This window comes from Onychomys torridus, chromosome 9 (genome assembly GCF_903995425.1).
Source record: "Onychomys torridus chromosome 9, mOncTor1.1, whole genome shotgun sequence".
Classification (NCBI taxonomy): Eukaryota; Metazoa; Chordata; class Mammalia; order Rodentia; family Cricetidae; genus Onychomys; species Onychomys torridus.
In genome coordinates, this window is record NC_050451.1 from 63,268,133 (window position 1) to 63,291,478 (window position 23,346).

The 23,346-nt window shown below is 44.0% G+C and overlaps 1 protein-coding gene across 2 annotated transcripts in view; it reads left to right on the top strand.

Annotated features, from left to right (window-relative positions):
• Nucleotides 1-23,346, top strand: part of Rubcnl (rubicon like autophagy enhancer) — a 41,088-nt gene that overhangs the window by 10,266 nt on the left and 7,476 nt on the right. The window contains exons 1-9 of one of the 2 annotated variants that reach the window (XM_036199400.1): nucleotides 2,402-2,571; nucleotides 4,170-4,805; nucleotides 7,852-7,934; nucleotides 8,783-8,993; nucleotides 13,577-13,678; nucleotides 14,326-14,386; nucleotides 17,354-17,486; nucleotides 18,778-18,923; nucleotides 20,447-20,511. In XM_036199400.1, coding sequence (XP_036055293.1) covers nucleotides 4,202-4,805; nucleotides 7,852-7,934; nucleotides 8,783-8,993; nucleotides 13,577-13,678; nucleotides 14,326-14,386; nucleotides 17,354-17,486; nucleotides 18,778-18,923; nucleotides 20,447-20,511 — 1,405 coding nt within the window. In that variant the 5' untranslated portion in view covers nucleotides 2,402-2,571; nucleotides 4,170-4,201. Of the gene's footprint in view, nucleotides 1-2,401; nucleotides 2,572-4,169; nucleotides 4,806-7,851; nucleotides 7,935-8,782; nucleotides 8,994-13,576; nucleotides 13,679-14,325; nucleotides 14,387-17,353; nucleotides 17,487-18,777; nucleotides 18,924-20,446; nucleotides 20,512-23,346 lie in introns of those variants that run through there. The other variant, XM_036199399.1, reaches the window with a different exon arrangement.

Below are 23,346 nucleotides of genomic sequence, written 5' to 3' on the forward strand. Positions count from 1 at the left end.
TATCTGCTTATAGAACATACTATGAGTTGGTGATGGTGCACACACCTGTAATCCCAGTTCTGGGGAGGCCAAGGAAGGAGTATCAGAAGTTCAAGGTCAATGTATGCACTTACTTAGTGAGACCCTGCTTAAAATCAAACAAAACAACAAACCATCGGGTAACTTTACCATTGGAAACTGTTCATTTCCACATATTTTTCACTTCCATAATCATCTCTTCCCTAATTACAAAAGCAAATATAATGTATAGAGAATTAAGGGAGTAAATCATGACCTATGTACAGAGCTCTATCCTCTAGGGAATAATGGGGCCATTCTGAATGTGACTCAAGTAAGATTGGAACTAGTAAGAGAAATGAAGAAGTAAAGGGGAGCCAGCAAAAACATGCACAAAGATGCTCACTGATGTGTATTTCCTAGTAATAAAGAGCTGGAAATAAATATTTGTCTGTTAGGTCTAGCAATGTAAACTGTAGCACATGCACACTGTAAAAAGTGATAAGTTAAGACAAGGGGCTGGAGAGATGGCTCAGCAGTTCAGAGCACTGGCTGCTCTTGCAGAGGGCAGGGATTCAATTCCCAGTTCCCATACAATGGAACACAGCTGCCTGTAACTCCTGTTCCAGGAGATGCCCTTTTCTGACCCCCACAGGGCCCAGACACACACACAGTGAACAGATACACATGCAGACAAAAACATTGATACAATAAAAATAAATAAAGATATAGGATTGAAAAAGAAATTAAGATGTATGTGAAATAACCTTTAAGTTACACTGTTGAAAGAGATAAGATAAATTATGGAGCATGTCCACTAAGAAGCTGTGATGGTCTGAATGAGAAGGCCCCTAGAGGCTCCTATCTTTGAATGTTTGGTCCTCAGTTGGTGAACTGTTTGAGAAAGATTAGGAGGTGTGGCCTTATTGGAGGAGGTGTGTCACTGGGAGTGGGCTTTGAGTTTTAAAACCCCACACCAGGCCCAATCTCAGGCCCCACTCCCTGCATACTGTCTTGTGGATCACAATATAAAGCTCTTAGCTACTGCTCTAGCACCATGCCTGCCTGCATCCTGACATGATGATCATGGACTAACACTCTGGAACTATAAACAAGACCCCAGTTAAATGCTGTCTTTGATAAGAGTTGTCTTGGTCATGGTGTCTCTTCACAACAATAGAACAATAATTAAGACAGATCCAATGTATGTGCTTGAGAAAGAACACAAAACAAATCTTTGGATCTGGACTGGGTGGGATCATTCATTGCAAAGGGCATGGGAGGAATGGAAAAGCCAGCAGTCATCTGTGGGATGGAAGAAGGGTTCATGGATCATTGAGTGATGGGAACTCTACACTCTTTATTCTGGACTTCTGTGTTTAGGACCTTTATAGAAACCTAGATATTGTTTCCTTTTGTAAAATCCAAAGTTACTGGGCAAGAAAGGTGTGTGACCAAAATAAACCAGAGCACAGGGTAGGATTCGAGGTAAGAAGGAAGATGGGATGACACTCTCAGTGGGGAGGGGGGGAGGGTAAGCTTTGGCAGTTATCATCATGACTCCAATCTTACTTTGAGTCACATTCAAAATGACCCCATTATTCCCTAGAGGATAGAGCTATGTAAGTAGGTAATGATTTACTCCCTTAATTCTTTACACATTATATTTGTTTATGTAATTAGGGAAGAGATGATTATGGAAGTGAAAGTTATCACAGGTGCTTTTATCCTGTGATAGTCTCTCAATGGTAGATTGGGACTCCTACAAAATTTTCAGGAGATCACACACACACACACACACACACACACACACACACACACACACACAAAATGTATCCTTCATCTGCATTACTCCAAAATACATGACTTAGAATACAGGGCTTTCAAATCAAGGAAGTCTAAAGACTTTTAAGAACAATTTTTGTATGTAGTTTCTTTTGGTGTATTTGAATTTGTATCTTGCCAATGTCCACAATGAGTGAGGAAAATTTCATATCTCTAGGAGGCATGTGTTCATTTCTATTCTCACTGAAATAATTATGTTCCAGTAATTGAACAACCATATCTACTAAAGAAGGTGTTTATCTCTTGACTTTATTTCCAATTTGCTGGTTATATTCATCTATTCCATAAGCATTTATTAAGCTCTTACATGCAACTGAAGACACAGGGGATATGATGTGGCTGAGAAAAGACAAAGCCCTTGCTGTCATGGAGCTTATAGTTGGGGCAGAGGAAGATTATTTTGGAAGGAGCTAGAAAAGAATCAGGAAGTGATGTTTCTGTGTCAAAAACTGAACAGAGTGACAGAGTAGGGGGAGACCAGAGAACTGCCTTTAGTTAGGAAAGACTTCCTTGAGGAAGTAATTCAAAACTAAGGCATGCATGACATGAGAAAGCCAGGCTGCATTCACTTGGGGGAAGAGCATTTCAAGCAGAAGGTGAACTGCACCCTTGGGGTGGTGAAAATTGAGGGTCCAAGAGCTTCTTGTGTTGTTGGGGCTGACAGAGGCTGAGAAAAAGATAAATGAGAGGTCTTCAGGGCCAGGGCCCATGTCGAGCCTTAAGGACAAGGTAAGGAGTGTGGATTTTACTCTTGATTTGATGGATGGGTAAGGGCAGAAGGAGAGGGGCCACTCTTCACTGTGAAGTCATAGGTAGGTGTCCAAGTGGGAGAAGACAGTGGCTTAGACGAACACGCTGGCTCTAAACGTGCTGAGCGATTAAAGATGGAGAGTTAGGAGAGCATAGAGTCACACATGGCTCCTAAATCTTGGGCTCAGGTGACTGAGAAATGTACTTCCTGGGATAGGGAAAGTAGGAGAGGAACAGATTGGGGCAGGGGGGCTTTAGAGTCTGATTTGGGCAAATTAAGTTTAGGTCACTGGGAAAATGTCAAGTAGGTAACATGATAAACTTGCCTGGAGTTGAGAGAATGTGAAATAACAATGTGCATGTGAGAGTGAGCTCCACACAGCATGGTGATGTCTAACACTCTGGAGTCAACTCTAAACCTCATATTCAGTCACACTTGTATGTGATAGTCTTGCCTGTCGACTGGATTGAATAGGACAATCCTCCAGTGTGTCTGTGACAGAGTCTTCAGAGGAGATTCAGTTCTGACCTAATCCATGGGCTAACCCCCTGATGGATTAAAAATTTGAGTAGACTATGGGGAGTTGGGGGCGGTTGGAAGAAGCAAGACATTGGAGGTATGCTGTGAACGGCATGTCTTACTCAGACCCCTTCTTGTTTCTGACTTTGTCACACACTGCTAAAGCCATGATGTACTGGGTCATTATACCCAGTAACATGAGTTCTGTGACCAAGCACTGAACCCTCTGAAGACCTGAACTGAGGAAATCCTTAAGCTGCTTTTCTCTCAGATATTTGGGCACAAAACCATAAAGCCAATCCCAAGTGCTGTGGCACTCTTCATTTGAGCTGAACTTGCCCAGATGGACCGTGTCTGTGTGAAGGCTGACCTGGGTGAACTTTCTCCTCCCTTGCTCTGGAAGGTGGACAGGAAAAAGAAATGTTTGCTGAGCCTGGGGAGATCTTCTCACTGTGCAGACCAACATTTTGACCATCATCACATTCACTGCAGCCAAATTCAGAACCATTTTAAAGGTGGATTCTATAATCATGCATCATTTAAGAATATTAGAAACTAATATTGAATTCCTATAGATATCATGAATATTCAAGTTGATGCAAGCCACACGGCACCAGGGTCTTAGTGGTTGTCTTCTTTCGTTTGAATGCTCCCTTACTTTGCTGTAAGGCTAGAATGAACCCCAAATAAAGTGATATAAGTGTCTTTACTTCTATGTGGCATTTCCATTTTTGATTTGGTGGGTAATTTTATCGTAATACCTTTGGTACATTGCTATTTTGCATTGTTAGTTTGTCTTTGTAGTTTCTTCAATTAAGTTCACACTTGCAAAAATGTTTCTTTTCCCTACATCAAACTCTCTAGGCTTACCGATGTTTTTTGTTATTTGTTTGTTTTGTTTGTCTGGTTTAGTCACTTATTTTTGGCTTGAAAATACAAGGAGAAGTTAATGTGAGCTATAAAGAAAAATGATGTTTTTTTTGCTTATTGACAATAATATATAACCAGAAATACAACTGGACTCTCATTTATCTGGAATGATTCTTGCTCATTGCAGATAAACTCTTCAGACCTCCAGCTGACCATGTGATGAATTCAAGGACCATGCCAGATGGTACAGCAGCCACTGGAGAGCTATGTTTTGAGCCCATTCATTCCACACCTGGAAGGATGGTGTCCCCGTCCACAGGCCTGCAAGATTCTCCTGTGGATCCCTATGAAGGGACCAGCTGTGCCTTTGAGGACACTGACGGTTTGCCCAGGCTCCTGGACACTGACTACCCTCCTTGCCGATTAGACATGAGGCTCACGAGGCACAAAGCCTCCTGGATCAACCCACCGTGTGTGGAGAAGCCGCTCCAAGACGTATGCCCCCAGAGACCAGCAGTGCAGAACAGTGGGAAACACTTGGTGGTGGACACTCTCTCTCTTGTGGGCCTTTCACTGCTGTCCCACGGGGACTCTGTAGCTGAGACACCATTGTTTGGTAATAGTGCTGATGCCCTCTACAGCACCACTGCTCATGGCTCTGGGGGCAAGAATGGTGACCTCTCCCTTGCTACAGAAGAGCGAGAGGTTCATCCTCAGCATAAATCTCTGCTCAAAACCCCCCAGACTGTGGCCACTTCCCCATCCCCTAAGGAGGACAGTACCCGTATTGAGTCTCCCTGTTTGACAGTTTCTGCAGATGACGGTAACTCTGTCTGGTGACTTCCTTTATTCTTCTCCATCCATGTGTCTGTCTGGGCTGGCTCAAAAGTCTGTCTATTGTCTTTGCCGTGAGAAGTGAAGTTCATGGCCTTCTACTTTGATTGGGAGTCAGTGCATGAGCTCCTTTTAATGTGACCACAGCCCATGCCCTGGGATGGTCACCACAGGTGGATCAGATATCATCTCCTCCTTCCACGGAGGTCATCATTTTAGCTCAGCATAGTTAGAGTGCTGGGCCCAGACCTTAGCACGGAGAGCCAGTGGTGAAGCAGGGCTCACTCCTAGCTGACAGACGTGAAAACACCCAAGGCAGTTCCAGAAGCAGTCTTTGGGCTTATTAGTTTGTCTGCAGGGAAGACCTTAGGAACACTCAACCTACTGTGGGTGGGGAAGGCATTTGCAGACTTGAAAGGAATTCACTATGTAGTAGTGTTCCTGCAGGTGATGGCCATGTTATAGTTCCAGCAGAGACAACTGAGGAAAAGCAAATTTGAAGACAGTAGCCACAATCCTCCCCACCCCCAAAGGCTGTGTAAAACCTATTGGTACAAAAACAAGGGCTACCCTTGCTGTGAAGTAGTGTACATGTTCTTAAACAGAAAACTCCTGAGTGAATTAGTCCACACAAAGTAACAGGCAAGACTCAGCTAATTGGCTTTCCTTGATTTTGAAGGATTCATTATGTTATATTCATGCTGTCAGTTTAGAGCCCTGCTTCAAACCGCCTGGAAAGCATTCGGTTGTTGTTGTTTGCTGCAGAATGATTTTAAAAGCTGTCACTTGCCAGTTCTCTGTCGCCTCTTTCTTTCTCTTGTCCATCTAGGTGGTTAGTTCTCAGGATAAAGAGTGGCTTGCAGATTTAGAGGTTGCTAAGTGAGAGATGAGTTTGCTGTTAGATTGCCTCCTGGAGGAAGTCTTTCTCCACATAAACCATCATGGTAACAAGTCCTAAGCAGCCACTGACTGATGACCTTTGAGGCTCAAAACCACCTGCCATAGCCTTGTACAAGAAGTAGTTCTGCAACTTAGCATTACTTTCGTCTCTTTGTCTTTATCCCAGAAAAACAGTGGGACAAAATAAACCCAAAGCCGAGACAAGTGCTGTGGCCCCCTTTGTCCAAAGGCAGGGTTTTCCAGCCATCCTTATCAGTACCTTTAAAAGCCACCCCGTGTTTTCAGGTGTTCTGTCTGTTTTCTTTTTGAGATAGACTCTCTATGACCCAGGTTGGTCTCAGATTCATGGCAGTCCTCTCATTTCTATCTCCTGAGTGCCGAGATCACAGGTGTGAGCCATCATGCTTGACAAGACTCTCTTGAGCTTGGTGAAGAGATTCATTCTACGGAATTAAGAAACAGAAGCTTGGGCGGGGGAGGGGGGTTAGGTGGTGTCGGATCTCTGTGAGTTCGAGGCTGGCCTGGTCTATGTAGCAAGTTCCAGTGTAGGCTCCAAATCTACACTGAGAAACCTTGTCTTGAAAAAAGGAAGAGAGAGAGAGAGAGAGAGAGAGAGAGAGAGAGAGAGAGAGAGAAGCTCAGAAGTGACTGGGTTCTCTCTTCCTTTAGTGTGGAGCAGCAAAAGGGCATTGACCACTAAGACATGGGCTTTCCTAGGACCCTCACATCTCCAATGGCAGCTGAGGGAAGCATTTCCTGAGGCTGGAGAGACAATCCTCTGGGGCCAGTTGTTTGAACGGGATCTACATGTTTACAAAATACCTTTGTAGTCTATCTCCTTATGTCGTAACAGGTAATAATTCCAACTCAAGGCATGAGAGAATTTGTGACTAAGGCATAATGGGCTTGGCACCGTTCTGCTGGATCTTGCTTTTTCCTGTATACTCAGGTCTGCACCTATGACCTAGGGACAAAGCCTGCCAGCTTCCTGTTTTTGTTTGAAAAAAACAATGCAGCAATTTAGTCTCTTTCATCAATAGTGGCATTCTAGTTACAATGGCAGAGAAGGTAAATGGCCCTCACATCCTACCCCCAAAATGTTTACCGACCCCAGCCAGGAAGTCCTCGGTTTTCATTTCGGGCTTACTTTGTTAAACATGAGGCATCAGGATGACACTGCCTACATTTGTCTGGCATCTGAGACCCACAGCTGCCAGAACGTCTGCAGACTCTTGTTTTAATTCAGCAGGGCAGGAAACCTCAGCCCCTCTGGCTGTCATGAAATTTCACTTCCTTCCAAGGCTGCAATTAGCAGTTACGTGATAGGAAGTACTCTCTTAGGTGCCCCTTGCCAGTAAGGAGTGGGTGAGGATGCCAGAATGGGTGATACAGTACCGTCAACATTGGCTTGACCGGAGGACTATCTGTTTTCAGATGACTTTGTGTGTGTAACAGGAAGTTTGGGGCCAATTGCCATGAGCTGGGGAAGTGATCCTGTAATTCAGGCCACCTTCCTATCTCTCTGGGTATTTCCCATGACCTATTCACTTTCCTGCCATCTCTGCTCCACAGCTCCCTCTTTTCTGGTGGTCTTTGGCTGATACTTCTCAGTGACTCCGTTAGTTTCCTGTAGAAATGATTGACAGTTAGGGCCTTCTCATCAGAAGGCTCTTTCCTCTTCTGTCACCCACATCTTTCTAGAACTGTACTTTTTCCCCTCTTAACAGTGTTGAAGACTTGTACTCTACAATTAGCTTTGTTTGCTTAGATAATCTTTGAATTTGCTTTCCCCATTTTTTTCCCTGTATGTGCACTCATACGAATGTGTGTGTGTGTGTGTGTGTGTGTGTGTGTGTGTGTGTGTGTGTGTATGTGATGTCAGGTGGCCCCAATCACTCTCCACACCGCCTTCTTTTGGAGACAGAGTGTCTCACTGAACCTGGAGCTCACTAAGTTGTCTAAACTAGCTGGCTAGCCTAGGGATACTCCTGCCTCCGCTTCTCCTGAGATTACAAGTGCCTGATGCAAAAGGAGACTGAACTGGGGTCCTCAGGCCTGCATAGCAAGCACTTTCTTGATGAGTCAGGTCCCCAGGGCCCCTTTCTCCATTTTTTAATTACTCACTGTGTTGACAGGTGCTGCTCAGAGCAGCAGAGGAAACCATTCTTGGAATTTCTTCCCGCTAGAGACATTCATGCTGCCCATTGATGTGGAAAAGGTGAGTGGATCTTCTCAATCACTGAGAGTCTGAGTCTTTTGGTAGCATTTCTTGGATGTGAGTCTGGAAACCTGTAATCCAAAGTTTCTCTGTCATGCAATGTCCTGCAGCCTTTCCAAATAATCACTCATTATAAATTATAAATGTTTGGCCGATGGCCCAGGCTTATTACTGTAACTGTGATTACAACTTAAATCAACCTATTTCTATTAATCTTATTGTTGTATGGCCATGACATTATTGGCCTGCTGGCATCTTGTTTCTTGGGTAGCTGGCTATCTTCTCCCAGATTCCACCCATCTTCTCCTGTATCTGTTTGGATATCCTGCCTGGCTCTATCTTGCCTTGCTATAGGCCAAAGCAACTTTATTTATTAACCAATGGGAACAACAAATTTTTATAGTGTACAGAAAGACATCCCACATCATAAACCACCCTGGTGAGGTACAGTCAAAGGGTTCTTTTCAGGATTTGATGGAGAATTTTTTGCAGGTACTGTGTACTCAGTTGTCCATGACTAACAAAATATGTCAGGTGCTGGGCCCTACCTATTGAAGGTGTTCTAGCATAAGACATTCAACTTGATGGCTGGGGATAGAGTTCAGTAGTAGAGTGCTTACCTAGCATATGTTGTGTTAAGTTTAATCTCCAGTCCTGAAAATGAATTCAATTTGCTGTATCTGTGTCTCTGGGTGTGTGTTATGTTATAGTTATGTTAAATCAACAGTTATGTTTATCTGCATTTGTGGCACTTAAGTGGTACTTCTCCAGTTCTGAAACATGATCTGTACTCCACAGCAAAGTTGATTGTGCTCCTATTTGAACTGACTTTTTTTTTTTCCTTGCAGGAAAATGTCCACTTCTATGCTGCAGACATGATAATCTCCACAATGGAGACTATGAAATGCAACCTCCTGAGTCAACAGCAACCAGAAATCTGGGGCACAGAGGAAGCCAGCAGGTCTCGTGGGAATAGTCAGACCAATGCTGAAGTGACCTTTTATACCCCCGCCAAGCAAGAACCAAGGTCCTCTACTTCTTCAGACAGTGGCTATGAAGGCAAGTTGAGCAAGTGCTTGAATGCTAAGTGTTGTGATCTCCAGGCTGTCTGTCCTCTGTCCAGTCCTGAAGGAAGGACATTGTTTAGGCCTTTGAAGATGTGCTCAATCCATGGCCCATTGGCCACATGTACCCCAGGTTAGCCATGTATGTGACAATTCAAAATCTGAAACTAACTTAGAACATTTTGAGGTGGGTGTGTGTGTGTGTGTGTGTGTGTGTGTGTGTGTGTTATTTTCAGTGACTTGGTTTTGAGGGTCTTAGGTGTATACATTGTTGGTGATAATGTCACTTTGCACATGTGGATGATCTCCCCCAAGGCTGCTGTTTTGCCTTGTGATTGATGCCCATGCTCCATCTTTTGGCCAATGCTGCATTTCTTGTTTGTTTGTTTGTTTTCCCCTTGGATTTCATTCTGCCTTTTCCTGGTCGCTGCTATCATCTGTCTCCCTTCATTTTCTAGCACACAGCATTCTCCTAGCTTTCCTTCCACATTTTTTCCCTTGCTTAGTGGTTCTCCTTCATTTAGCAAACAATGAACCTGCCATGTACTCGGTGATGGGGCTCAGTGGTGGCAGGATACTTTTTTAGTTGGCTTTCTATTGCTGTGAAGAGACTCTGTGACCATAGCAACTTTTATAAGGAAAACATTTAATTGGGGTGGCTTACAGTTTCAGAGGTTCAGTTCATTATCATAATGGCAGGGAGCATGGCAGCCTCCAGGCAGCACCAGGGTATGCCAAAAAAAAAAAAAAAACCCAAAAAACAAAAAAACAACCACCTAAAACCAAACCAAAACAACAATAACAAACACCAAATGCAGTGAGGGCTATCTTTTTCTATCTGAGGGGTAACTAAGGAAACACACACTTTCTAATGGCAACTTTCTCTTTTACTTCATCTTGAAAAAAATCCTCTCTGAAAAATCTCTCTTGACCTCTCTCCTGCCTAGCTGCTCATCCTCCCTCCCCAGCTCTCTCTGCACAGCCAGACACACACTCACATACTCACTCACTTTTCAACAGCTATCAGGGACTATGGGGGTCCAGCCCCTCAATAGTCCCCTCCCAGGGTCCAGGAAGAATCTACAACCAGCTGATAATAAATCTTTGATGAAAAGAAATGAATCTATGTACACGAAACTCCTTAGTCCACACACTTTATTATTCTGAGTCAGTTCTCTGTCTACACAGCTTCTGTTCTGCTCACATGGCTAGCTCCTTTCTTGATTTCTCTCTACATTTACCTGCTTGTCCCCTTTAAGGTCTATCTTAATTCTCTCATCTTAGTTCTGCCCCATCTAGTTCTTTCCCATCTTAGCTCCTTTCTCATCTCCTTCTTTCTATCTTGTTCTTCCTCAGCTTGTTCTTTTCCATCTGGCTCTTCCTCATCTTCCATCTCGTTCCTCTAGTACTCTCTTCTAGCCCTTCAATCTAGTTCTTCCCCATCTCAGTTTGTTCCTCTCAAGTTCTTACTCATCTAGTTCTTCCATTCTCTTTTCTCTTCTCTGTCTCCTTATTCTCTCCATTCTCCCCAAGTCTCTCTGGAATCCAGCTATAAACCCAAGCAATAGCAATCCTCTGGCCTAGAAAGTCACCAGGCTTGAATTCTATGGTGCCATAAAGGCAGGTGAGAATTTTCCTCAGGCAATAACTGTCAGGCCTTCTTTTACAACACTAAATGGGAGTGGGAAAAGTGATCAACTGAGTGCTAATGGCCATTTAGTATATCAGAAAGGGGATCTCTATGTGCTCAGTCTACATTCCTAGAAGTGGTTAGGTAAGAAGTTAGGGGTCTATTAGTAAGGTTGTATAAGAAAGGAGGATCTCACCCTAAATTGTACAAGAAATAAAGCTATCCACCTGACTTAGGAGACAGGTGTAGTTTCGTTCGGCCTTGGATGCTTGATAGGCATTTTAGATAAATACACTGTTAGGAGTTATTGGAAGCACGCAAGAAAATCATTTTAGGAACCAACTAATACATATATATATACAAAATCTAAAATATCACCAAGACTTCTTAAGCCGTGGCTTGACCTTTGGAGAAGTCCTTGACTTTTCCAAGTAGTAGCTTTTGTGATTGTAGCTGAATTCCATTTTGTTTTCCTGCGGCTTGCAGCAAACAGCTGGACTATTGTATGCTACATTTTCAGGATATGACCCATTCCCATAACACATGATAAGTCACACAGTTTTTTTCTCAGACTAGGGAGGTCACATTGACTGGTCAGTGAGTAATACTTGACTGTGCACTCTTTCCCAGACAGAAAATGACATTAACATTCACGACTTAATAATAATAGTTAGTTGGCTGAACCCTGAGCCTCATAACATAAACTGAGGCTGAGATTACATGCAGAAAGTCAATTACCGCAGAGGGTTATTTTTATCAAAGTTGTTCCAAGTCTGACCTTGATTCAGCAACAAACACCTGGGAATTTGTCTTTGTGTATTCTCTGCAGGGGCAGCTAGTCTGTTTTGAATTTGAAGTCTAAAATTAGCTGTCTTTGTGACTGAGAATACTGTTACTTTCCTATGTCAGTTATGAAAAATTTTCTAGTAGTATTTCTAGTCATTAGAATTACATAGCTTAAGCAGAAATCATCTTCCTGACCATCCACAGCTATATGTGAGCCTAATGGATGGACTACATACATGAGCTAAACACATAAGCAGTGGGAAAATACCCATAGCAGTTCTTAGGGAAGAAATGTAGTAGCACACAAGAGAAATTATTAGCAGGAGCAACCAGTCATTTAAGATCAGGGACCCCACGGTCCTTTCCAAGTGGGGCTTCCCATCAGAGAGTTATTCGTCTGGTATGTCGATCTGTTGAACACTACTTGTCAGCTGCTATATATTCCAATAGCCTCTGGTAAAGCCATTGCTACTAGAAGCTCTCAGGAAATGCTGGCAATGAATGTTAGCTTTCACACTTTGCATCCATTTCTTAAAGCAAGCCTTGTCTTCAGCCCCATCCCACATATTTACTTTCTGGCAGATTTTGTCTTCATCAGTTGCTTCCTCTAGGTGGCTACCTCTGAGAGACCTGTGTTTTCAGTCCTGAGCTCTCTTTCTAGTGTCTCTTTCTGTACCTGTCAAACTTGCCCCAGATCCTCTGATTTAACACTCTTCCTGTACGGCTTAAAGATGCTCCATTTTTCTCTGTTTCCTGTGCATCATATCTCCAGCTTCAAGGTGGGCAAAGTAAGCCTCTAACTTAACACGTCTACACACCTGATAATTCATCACAACCCCTTCTGGGGTGGGGGAGGCTATGGCTTGACTCTGCATTCTGTCTGTAAAGATTCTATTGCCAAATGAGGCCATGTCCACACGCTCTAGGTGGACACAAACTTTGGAAGGACATGACTCAACCCAGCATGATTCTGTGTCCTGTACTATGTATTTCATGGCCAGGTTGGCTTTTTATTTTTATTATTTTTATTTTGCCTTCACTAGTTTTATTTCAAACTTTGTATTATAATGGGAAATTTTCAAACGTATCTAAAAATGGACATATTGCTTCAGCCTGTCTCACCTAATTATAGTGAATGAAAGATCCTAAATTAACTTCCTGCAGCTTTTAGTCCTTGAAGCTGCAGCTTTAGCCCTGCTCACCCCCAATTTCTGTCAGTTAGGAGCTATGCTGTTCTTTTCCCCTTCCTCCTCTTCCTTTTCCTCTCCTCCCTTCTCTTCCTCACACTCCTTCTCCTCCTCTTCTTCTTTCAAAAGTGTTTTACTATAAATCAGACTGGTTTAAATTGAATGTGCAATTCTCCAGTCTTTACCTCCCAAGTGCTGATACTGTAGGTGGGTATCCTCACACCTGATGTTATTTATTTTATTTTATTTTTTTGCAATACTATGATTGAACCCAGGGCCTTGTGCATGCCTGGGGGTGTGTGTTCTACTCTTATTTTTATTTGTTTGTTTGGGTTTTTGAGATAGGGTTTCTCTTTGTAACAGCCCTGGCTGTCCTGGAACTCACTCTGTAGACCAGGCTGGCCTCGAACTCACAGAGATCCACATGCCTCTGCCTCCCAAGCTCTGGGATTAAAAGCGTGTCCTGCCGCCACTGCCACTACCACTACCACCCACCACCTTGTGGGTGTCCTACTCTTGAGCTGTTTGCTTGTTATGGTATTCATGCATATGAGTTTAAACGTGTGTGTGTGTGTGTGTGTGTGTGTGTGTGTGTGTGTGTGTGTGTGTAGGTCAGAGGACAAATTTGAGTGTCAGGAAATGTCCTCTTGGTTTTGGTTTTGGTTTTTCAGAACAGCTCTCTCACTTGGCCTGGAACTCTCTGATTAGCTCACCGACTTCTGTTAGCTCCCAAGATCCACCTGCTCCCCTCTTCCCTCAGTGTTAGGATGACAAGCTCAAACTGTCATGATCTGCTTTTTCTGTCAGTTCTGGGAGCTGAACTTGGGTCCTTGTGCTTGTACAGGGAGTGCTTTGCCAACTGACCCGTCTCTCCAGCCTCCACTCTCATTTCCTGTTGACCAAGTACTTCTTTCTTTCTTTCTTTCTTTCTTTCTTTCTTTCTTTCTTTCTTTCTTTCTTTCTTTTTTTTTTCAGGTTGTGCTGTGCTCCAGGTCAGCCCAGTGGCTGAGACACTTTCTTCCTCTCCTGTGGGGAGAGAGGCCTGCAAACAAGACTTGGATGAATTGGTTATGTTAGGTGAGACTTAGAATTTCCTTGCTTCCAACTCCCTCACATCCCACACACCTACCAGCAAACAGCACATACAAGGCCATGTCAGGGATGTTTGGGAAGACCTCTCCCAGGCTGCAGAGAAGGAGAAGCTGTTTTCCTAGTCCCTAGCATCTTGATAATTATTCATCTCACTGGTATGTGCTGAAAAAAAAAAAAAAAGGTGGATACTCATTACATCTGCTGTGTGGTTTTTGATGAAGTTCATATAAAAATCCCATCTCTGGATAGGTGGTGGTGGCGCATGCCTTTAATCCCAGCACTTGGGAGGCAGAGGCAGGAGGATCTCTGTGAGTTCGAGGCCAACCTGGGCTACAGAGTAAGTTCCAGGAAAGGTGCAAAACTACACAGAGAAACCCTATCTCAAAACAAAAACAAAAACAAATACAAACAAAAACAAACAAACAAACAAAAAACCACACACACACACACACACACACACACACACACACACACACATCTCTGGTGGTTAACTGGAGCCTCACACTGTTGTCTGTAGGCAATCAGCCACTGCAGGTTCCCTTAATGCAGGGACCTATGTTTGTATTCTGATAAAATTAACTGAGTGAGACAAGCTGAATGGCCCTGTTACCCTTTCTTTAATTTTCCCACAGAACTTAGGAAATGTAATGACATCACAGAAGGCAGCAGACGCCCCTACAACTCTTTTAAGAGGTACATGTCTTCTTGTGTTGGGGGTTTCTTTGGTGCTACCATGTACACTATGCTGCTGATACCTGATATTGTGGCCAGGTTAGCTACAGACAGGGTCCATAATTAGAGTTAATTGTCAGCTTGGAAGAATCCAGAATCACCCCCGAGAGTAGGGCACCTTAGCCAGCCTATGGGGATTATCTTGACTATGTTAATTGATGTGGGAAGGCCCATGTTAATTATGGGTGGGACCATCCTCTGGGCAGGCAACCAGGGCCACATACATGGAGAAAGAGCTGAGCTAGCATGCATGTATATGCATTGCTCTCTTCTGATCGCTCGTGTAGTGTGACGAGCCACTTTGAAGTCTCAATGCCTTGACTTCTCTGCCATGGTGGACTGTCCCTTGAAGAGTGAGCTAAGTAAGTCTTTTCTGACATTCCTGGGAAATAGAGTCTCACAGCAAGCTCTCCAGTCCTGTGGCTATAATGATTTTCCCACACCCTCTTCTGCAATGTTCCGGAGCCTTGGGTGTGACAGGTTTGTAAGTGTATCCCTTGAGACTGGGCTCCACAACTCTGCGTTCTGATTGGTTGTGGTTTTCTGTAGCCTCTGTCTGTTGCAAAGAGAAGTTTCCCTGATGAGAGGCAAAGACTTCACGTCTAAGGACAAACGTTAATAGATTGTTGTTGGGGTTTAGTAAGGTAGTGGTGGGGGGTGGAAAGGGAAGGGAGAAGTGTTATAATATCAAAAATTTTAACCAGGAGGTGGTGCTGCACGTCTTTAATCCCAGCACTCGGGAGGCAGAGGCAGGTGGATCTTTGTGAGTTCGAGGCCAGCATACTCTACAAAGTGAGTTCCAGGACAGCCAGGGCCACACAGAGAAACCCTGTCTCTAAAAAAAGAAAAAGAAAAAAAAAAAAACAAAAAAAAAACAAAAAAACAAAAAGAGATTTAAAATTAGAAAAAGTAAAGTAAATCCTTCCTCCCTTAAGTTAATTTTTCTGCAGCTTACTTAGTTGTATTTTTTTATGTGCGTGGTTGTTGGGCCCCTTCAGTTACTCTTGTCATTTTTGTCACAGCAAGAGGAAAAGAATTAGGATTAGCCAGGATGGTCACCTAGAGTTCAGTCAGTCATCTCCATAGTAGCAGCTTTGGTTACTATGAGAAGATGCCGGAGACGATGAACGTACAGAGAGAAAAGGTTTACTTGCCTTTGGAAACTCAAAGACGTGGTAGTGTCATTGACAGTGAGGGCAGTGTGTCTTGGGAATACCATGGCAGAATCAAGGGCAAGAGGGAATGTTCCCACCATCCTTTGTAGTTACTGCCCCCAATGACCTACTGTAGTTAGAGTTTTCCTGCCTGGCCCACAGTCAGGACAAATCTCTCTCACCTGCCAGGCCCATAGACGCTCAGACCCAACCAAGTAAACACACAGAGACTTACATTGTTTACAGACTGTATGGCCATGGCAGGCTTCTTGTTATCTACTTCTTCTATCTTAAATTAACCCATTTCTACTAGTCTATACTTTGCCATGTGGCTCGTGGCTTAACAGTACCTTATGTCTTTTCTGTCATGGCGGCGGCTGGCAGCGTCTCTCCCTGCCCCAGCCTTCCACCTCCCAGCATTCTCTTCTCTCTTGTCCCGCCTATACTTCCTGCCTGGCCACTGGCCAAACAGCATTTTATTTATACAGAGCGATATCCACAGCAACCTACAGACCCCCCTGCTAAGTTCCACCTCCCCAAGCTTCAATCATCTCCCTGGGAGCCAATCTGTTAACATCCAGACCTTTGGAGGACACTGCCCATATTCGAGGCGCAGCACCCCCAAATCATTGTGTGTTATAGTATGTGAAAGGCTATTGTATATGTGTAATAAGCTTTCTTGTTGGGACTACCAGCCCACAGAGACTTATTAATTATGAAAGCTTGGCCTTAGCTTACACTTTTTTCTAAATTGCTCTTATAACTTAAATTAACCGGCTTTTATTAATCTATGTTCTACCCCATGGTTTGGTTACCTCTACTTGGTACCGTATGTCCAACCTCTTCAGTGTCTTCCTCATGTCTCCTGTAAGTGTAGATTCATCCCTCTGACTTCCTCTCTCTGCCTCAGAAGTCCCGCCTATCCTCTCCTGCCCAGCTATTCGTCATTTAGCTTTTTATTACACCAATCACAGCAACACACCTTCATACAATGTATAGATATTCTGCAACATATATGTTTTCATTTTACCTTACAGGGAGGCCAGACAAGTTTTACATATATATTTGTGCATTTATTTAAAACAAACTTAGGTTTATTTTAGTTTGTGAGTGTATTGCCTACATGTATGTATGTGTACCATGTGCATACTACATGCCCATGGAGGTCAGAAGAGGGCCTTTGACCCCCTGGAACTGGAGTTATGGATGGTTGTGAGCTGTATGTAGGTGATGGAACCAAATCCTGCTTCTCTGCAAGAGCAACAAGCGCCCTTAACTACTGAGCCATCTCTCCAGCCCTGTGCATTTATTTGTAACCTTGTTTTAGAAACATGGAAGCTAAGGCTTATAAAAGGATGTCACAATGCTCCCAACCCATTCGACAGGGTCTCACTATGTAGCTATCGCTGTCTTGGAACTTTCTGGGTAGACTAGACTGGCCTTAAACTCACAGAGATTCCCCTGCTTCTGTCACCCCAGTGCTGAGATTAAAGGCTGAGTCAGCCTCACAATGCTATTGAACATCAGAAGAAGGATTTGAACTCTGGTCTTCTGACTTTAAATCCAGTGCTCTTTTCACTCTACCCCAGGTCTCAGTCCCCTTGATAAATGAGAGACTCCGTTTGCTGATCACAGATGAACTGTTATTGCTTTGGGTGCCCAGCTAATAATGTCTCACACAGTTTCCTCAACACACAGTTGAAACCCCAAAGACCCCGATTCTACTCCCTATGCACAGTTGTCCAGCATTTTGTTTCTTTCTCTCATGTTTCAGTGCAACATGTGAGTCAGACATCAGTCCTGCTGGGCTGTTAGCCAGAGAGTTGCTTCGAGGGTTCTGGAGGTACCAGGTACTGTCGGAAGTCAATTCTCCGCTGGCAGGTTCCCTGACAGCAGCCAGCTCAGGAGTAAGTATGGAAGGCAGCTGATGTAGAATGAAACTTTCTTAATTTCTCGCTTGGCCTGCTCCATTCAAATATTTATGTTTCCTTGTATGGCTCCTAGGTGTCTAGGAGGTCTCAAAATGAACGTGAGCACCCATTAAACATCAGGGAATGTGCCTAACGATTCACACTGTGTTGTTATTGTTTTGAGAAAAGGTCTTGCTATGTAGCCCAGATGAGTCTCTAACTTACAGAATCCTCTTACCCCAACCTCCCTAGTGCTGGGATTACAGGCTTGCTAAAATGTTGCCATCCTCCCAAGTATCCTGGGGTGGTGTTCTCATTTTCCCTCCTTCTTATTCTTATTTTAAAGAGCTGGGCCCAGACCGTAGCAGGGTGGTGGGCAGGGCAGGGCAGGGCAGTGGTGAAGTAGATGCCACTGCTGACTGAGAGATGTGAAAACACACAAGACTCTGCTTGGCGGATATACTGTCATCTAATTCTACCAGAGGAATTTAAGAAAGCTGATTGGAGAGCTTAGATCCTGAGCCAGGTGTTAGCCAGATGGTGCTGGGCAGCTAGACCCTGTGGAGAAGCGATCTTAGCAAGGACCATTGGCATACAAATGGAGGGGTCTGGAGCCCAGATGAGCAGAGACTTAGGTGTGGTGGACAATGCCAGTGCAGGTGGGGTGGGGGTCATGGGAACAGGCTTGAATGATACTGGCCAAATTGTGGAGGTTTCAGAATGCTGATTGGAGGAGTCTGGATTTTCAATGACCACAGGAAAAAGTAAGATTTTACAGTAAGCTGTTCAGCTTTGTAAGCTAGGGTTCTGCAGCAAGACCATGGCAAAGCTCTGATTGGCTGCCGCTTTAGTCCCTGGGGGCTGCTTCTGTCATGAAGAATCCCAGGTCGCAGAGTTCTTCTCATCACATGGGAGGTCTGAAAACAAATGAGCTAAAGATCCTAAAACAGGCGGGTTCAGGCTCAGTGGGAAGAGTGCGGCTGTCTTACAGTGTGAGTTCCCAGCACCTACACCAGGCTGCTCACAACTGCAGGGAACTCCAGCTCCAGGGGATCTGACATGCTCTTCTGACCTGCACAGGCACCACACACAATCATTAAAAAAAAAATAGAGGGGTGGGGGGCAGGGGCTCAGCTGGAAAGTAGAGGACATGTGCCAAGATCAGCTAAAACCAGTTCCAATTTCTGGTTGTAAATTTTAATGGGAAACACACTTAGGAGTTTTTTCAATTAAACTCCTGAAATGTGCTTTCTGAGGTTACCTCTGAACCCTCTCATGTGTCATGCAGGCTGGGAATGAAGAGAATGCTGGGGAGGACTTTGACTCCAGTGTGGATGCAACACCGGAAATCATGCCGAAGTCTAAGGTCCCAGGGGCTGAAGACTGGGTACCCTCTCGATTTCAAATCATACTTACTGTTCACACGCCAATCAAGTAAGTGTGGGGCGCTGCCTCAAATCTTAGGTTCTACTTGGAACATGTGAGGGTCCCACCTGACTCCTATGGAAGCAGAAGAAGAAAAAAACAGTGTCCTGAGGGACAAAGGAGAATGTGTGTCTGGCTTAGTTTTGGCACTCTATTGTGAGCTTTGCAGGGAGGTACATCAGTATTCACAAAAGTTAAAAGTGTAACTCTCCCTTCCCAATTATGAGCATTGCAGAGCCCTTGTAGATTAAATAGGCCTAAAGAGGACTTGAAGGGGCTATTTCTGAAACAAAACCCAAATACAGTGATTTAAAATGATGAGACCATTCTATTTTCCAGACTAGCTAGTATGCAGTTAAAAGAGCAATGAACGCATAGAAGTTTTGTGTTGTTGTTTTGTTTTGTTTTTTGTTTTTTTGTTTTTTTTAAAGAATTTAATCTCAAGGAGATTGTCCATAGTTGAGAAATGCAACAGGACATAAGTAAACCCTTTATTCTGTAAAATCACAGACGCTCCAAGACAGCTAAAATTATACAAGAAGGGACTAAACCTATGTAGTGTGTGTCTATGTGGCCATACATATAGTAGTTTAATTGTAATTTGTTTTTGGAGTATGGAATGGATTACAGATAAAGGTTACAGGCAATGTATTTTAGCCACATGCAGTTTTTCTGTTCTCTTGGTCTCTCATGCAAACTTTAGGGCTATGGAGCAATGTTCGCTGCTCCAAGGAGGTCTCTCATGGACCATGTCCTTGCTTACAGTCTTTGCTGTCAGACTTAGTGGATCCCAGGAAGGGTGCTTTGACTGCAGGGGCAGAACTTGCCCTCAAGGCACTGGGACAGGTCACTGTTATTGCACAGGGTATCTTTTCTCTCAAATTTCCCAGAATCCTCTGTAAGACATATGGATGAGGATTTAACACATTTTTTTAACCCTGGCAATTTTTTGTTGACCTTGGACTACAATAAATATTTAAATTTACCACTTTGCCCGTAATTCTAGGTCACTGTTGAAATTGGGGCACAGCTGCTCCCAGAACCCTCTCCACAGGAGCATTAGATAACTGTGTCTTACATCATCTCTTATTCCAGTGTGTATTGTATTTATTCACCTGTGACCTTTCCAAGCATGTCAGACTGTGTTGTGTTTCCTTGGCTGTCTTTAGTGTTCATGGGCAGTGGGAAGCCCCAAGGACTCGCTAATAGGAGAGTTCTTTGTGATACTGACTTCTAATTTGGGAACAATTGAGTTTTTTTGTTTGTTTGTTTTGTTTTTTTGTTGTTGTTTTTTTGTTTTTGTTTTTTTTGTTTTGTTTTGTTTTGTTTTGTTTTTTTTTGGTCCTAGCTTCATAAAACCCAGGAGTTTCAATTAGAAGACCATATTGGATAAGCATAAAATTTTCACAAAATGAAAAAAATGACAAAATTAAGGACCCCAAGCCTTGATTGTCAACTGCTTTTTTATCAATGAAAAAACGCTGCACTGACCAGCTCTGAAATGTGTAACAGCTGCCATTTTCTGTCTTCAGGAGGGACATAGCGGTAGTGGCCCAGAATTTCTTCTGTGCTGGATGCGGGACTCCAATACAGCCCAGTAAGTATGGGTCCTGCTTGTTACCTGATGACAGAGTGAAGATCCACAGAGATGGAGTGTGTATTGCTTTGGTGTGAGACAGACTTTTTGGTGTGAGCCTGTTGCAAAGGAGGTGGCACTGTCTTTCACTGGGAGGCCATCATGACCCACAAAGCTGCATGACTAGGCAGGAGGTAGGAGGACCAGCAGCCTGGCTGCTTCTCTACTGGGCACTTAGAGAACCACTCCTGATTTAGGCATTTGAACCTGTTGTTTCCTTTCCCCAGAATGCCTCTCTGTAGACTTCCCTATGACTCTTGGCTCCTTCACATCTTTACCTTCTCCCCCTCTTCTTCATCTCTCCCTCCTCCTCCTCTTTTCCCCGAGTCCTCTCTGGTTGCCCTGTGGAATGTGCCCATCTGGCCACAGACAGAGGTGTGTGTGTGTGTGTGTGTGTGTGTGTGTGTGTGTGTGTGTGTGCTTCATGTGATCATCCTCCACACTGTTTACTCTCAGCATGGCATCCATGCCTAGAACGCTGTTTTATTTACAGATTATTATCTGTCTTCATCACCAGCAGTAAGTTCTGTGAGGACAGAGACATTGTTGGTTTTACTCATTCTTCATCTTCAGCCTCTAGGGCTGTGCTTTCATAGACTGTCCTCCAAACACACCCAGAGTCAACAAATGGCTCCTGGCCAGACTTCTCTGACAGAGGACATGGTGACTCATTTCTGGGCTGGCCAACATCCTGCAAACTAGTCTTCCCCGTGCAGGATTTTCAGCTGGGCATTACTTGCTCTCCAGCAAGGATGTCTATTTCAAGAGATTGCAACTGAAGCAGAAGCAGGCGAGGCTTCTTCTATCTCACTTCATGTTTCTGGACCACAGTCACAGGGAATCTGCCTTAAATGACTCAGTTTCCCAGCTAGTCTAGCAAGAAGCAGGTCTGTTAATCTGTGCAGCCTAATGTCATACACCATGTCAAATGCGTGAGTCAGAAACTACATAGACATGACTGACTCCCCCAATCCTTAAGTACCTCCCTTAGTTCATTGAAATGCTGTCAGTCCAGCAGGGAATCTTGCAGAGCCTGCCCTCACAAAATCTGTTTCTCAGCTTGGAGGGCAAGCTAAGGAACGGGGAAGGCAAGACTGCTGTGGAATTTACAGTGGAGAGACTTCATCTGAGATGGAGGTGGAGGGGGAATGAGAGGTTTCCTAAAGAGGAGATTATCTCAGGATGTGGGTGGGGTGCTTGGCACAGACAAAGGGACTGTGGCAACTGGAAAGAAAACTGAGAGGAAAACACTGCAGGGTAGGTACAGCCCAGGTTTGGCTGATGTCAGTCACGGAAGCGATTTAGCGCTTTTCCTGAAAACTTTGTCTAATTCTGACTGTTTTCACTTGGAATTGTGAGCTCATTAAACTTACAGAAGACTTTGAGAAATAGTGTGAAGGGCTCCCAAGCCCTCTTCCCCAGCTTCTGTCAATGTCAATCAAAGGGCAATCATTATATCCGAGATGTTAATGTTGGCTCAACCCCCTCAGCTTAACTTCAGACTTCACCAGATTTTAGAAGATTGTTGCTGCCCATAGCCTTTAAATGTTTCAGAGTTCAGTCCAGAAGTCCACATTATGTTTACATTCTTCCTCAGCCCCCTCCAGTCTCACAGACAGGCCATTTACCCTCTGTCCCTGTCCTGGTTAGTCTTATGCCAACTTGACACTCAAGCTAGAGTTATCTGAAAGGAGGGAACCTCAATTGAGAAAATGTCTCTGTAAGTTCTGGCTGTATGGCATTTTCTTAATTAGTTATTGATGGGGGAAGACCCAACCCTTTGCGGGTGGTGCTACCCCTGGGCTAATGGTCCTGTCTTCTATAAGAGATCAGGCTGAGCAAGCCATGAGGAGCAAGCCAGTAAGCAGCACCCCTCCATGACCTCTGCGTCAGCTCCAAGTTCTAGCCCTGCTTGAGTTTCTGCCCTGGCTTCCTTCAATGATGGACTGCAATGTGGAAGTGTAAGCCAAATGAACCCTTTCCTCCCCAACTTGCTTTTTGTTCATAGTGTTTCATCACAGCAATAGAAACCCTAACTAAGAGAACCCCTTGCTCATATTCTAAAAGTAAGAATTATAAGCAGTTACTACAACAAAATAGCAACAGCAATTCCCATTATTATCACCTCAGGTCCACTCTCCCTACTGCCTGCAAGGCATCATCATGTATGGCTCACTTTCCAATTTGATTTTGCATAGTGCACCTAGTCACTGTTTCTCTCTAGTCAGCTTTATTCAAGAACTGCACTGTGTGCCCATGTGGCATCATGAAATCAAAGTTAATTGCAATTTAAACTCAGTTTCTTAGTCACACTTGGCCAATGTCATGGCAGCTGTGTTGGACAGCAGTCCATTTCCACGTCTTCAGAAGGTTTTGTTGGACAACCCAATTCTAGAATTATTTTCCATGTCATTGACTCCATGAGACAGAAAACAGCTGTTGGAGGGGGTGGTTTCTGAACTTCAGTGCTGATGACTTCCGGGGGTGGGGGCAGGCATGGGTTTGAGAGTTTGGGGCAGAATTATATGATCCCCTGAAGCCCCTCAAACAGGACAAGTAAATGTCCCCAGAGGGCAAAAGTCACCCTGGCTGAGAGCCACAGGTTTAGAAACCTTCCATTTGTTTTTTCTATCTTAATGGTCTTAGGAAGAGCGGTGACATCATTCATTCTCTACTGATGGTAGCACAGTGGGTATTCAATGAAGCTTGGTGAATGAGTGAATGGATACTGAGCTGTTGGTGGCTTAGATGTTAGGGAAAGGCAGGTTACATTAGGAGGAAATTACGGGCCCCTTG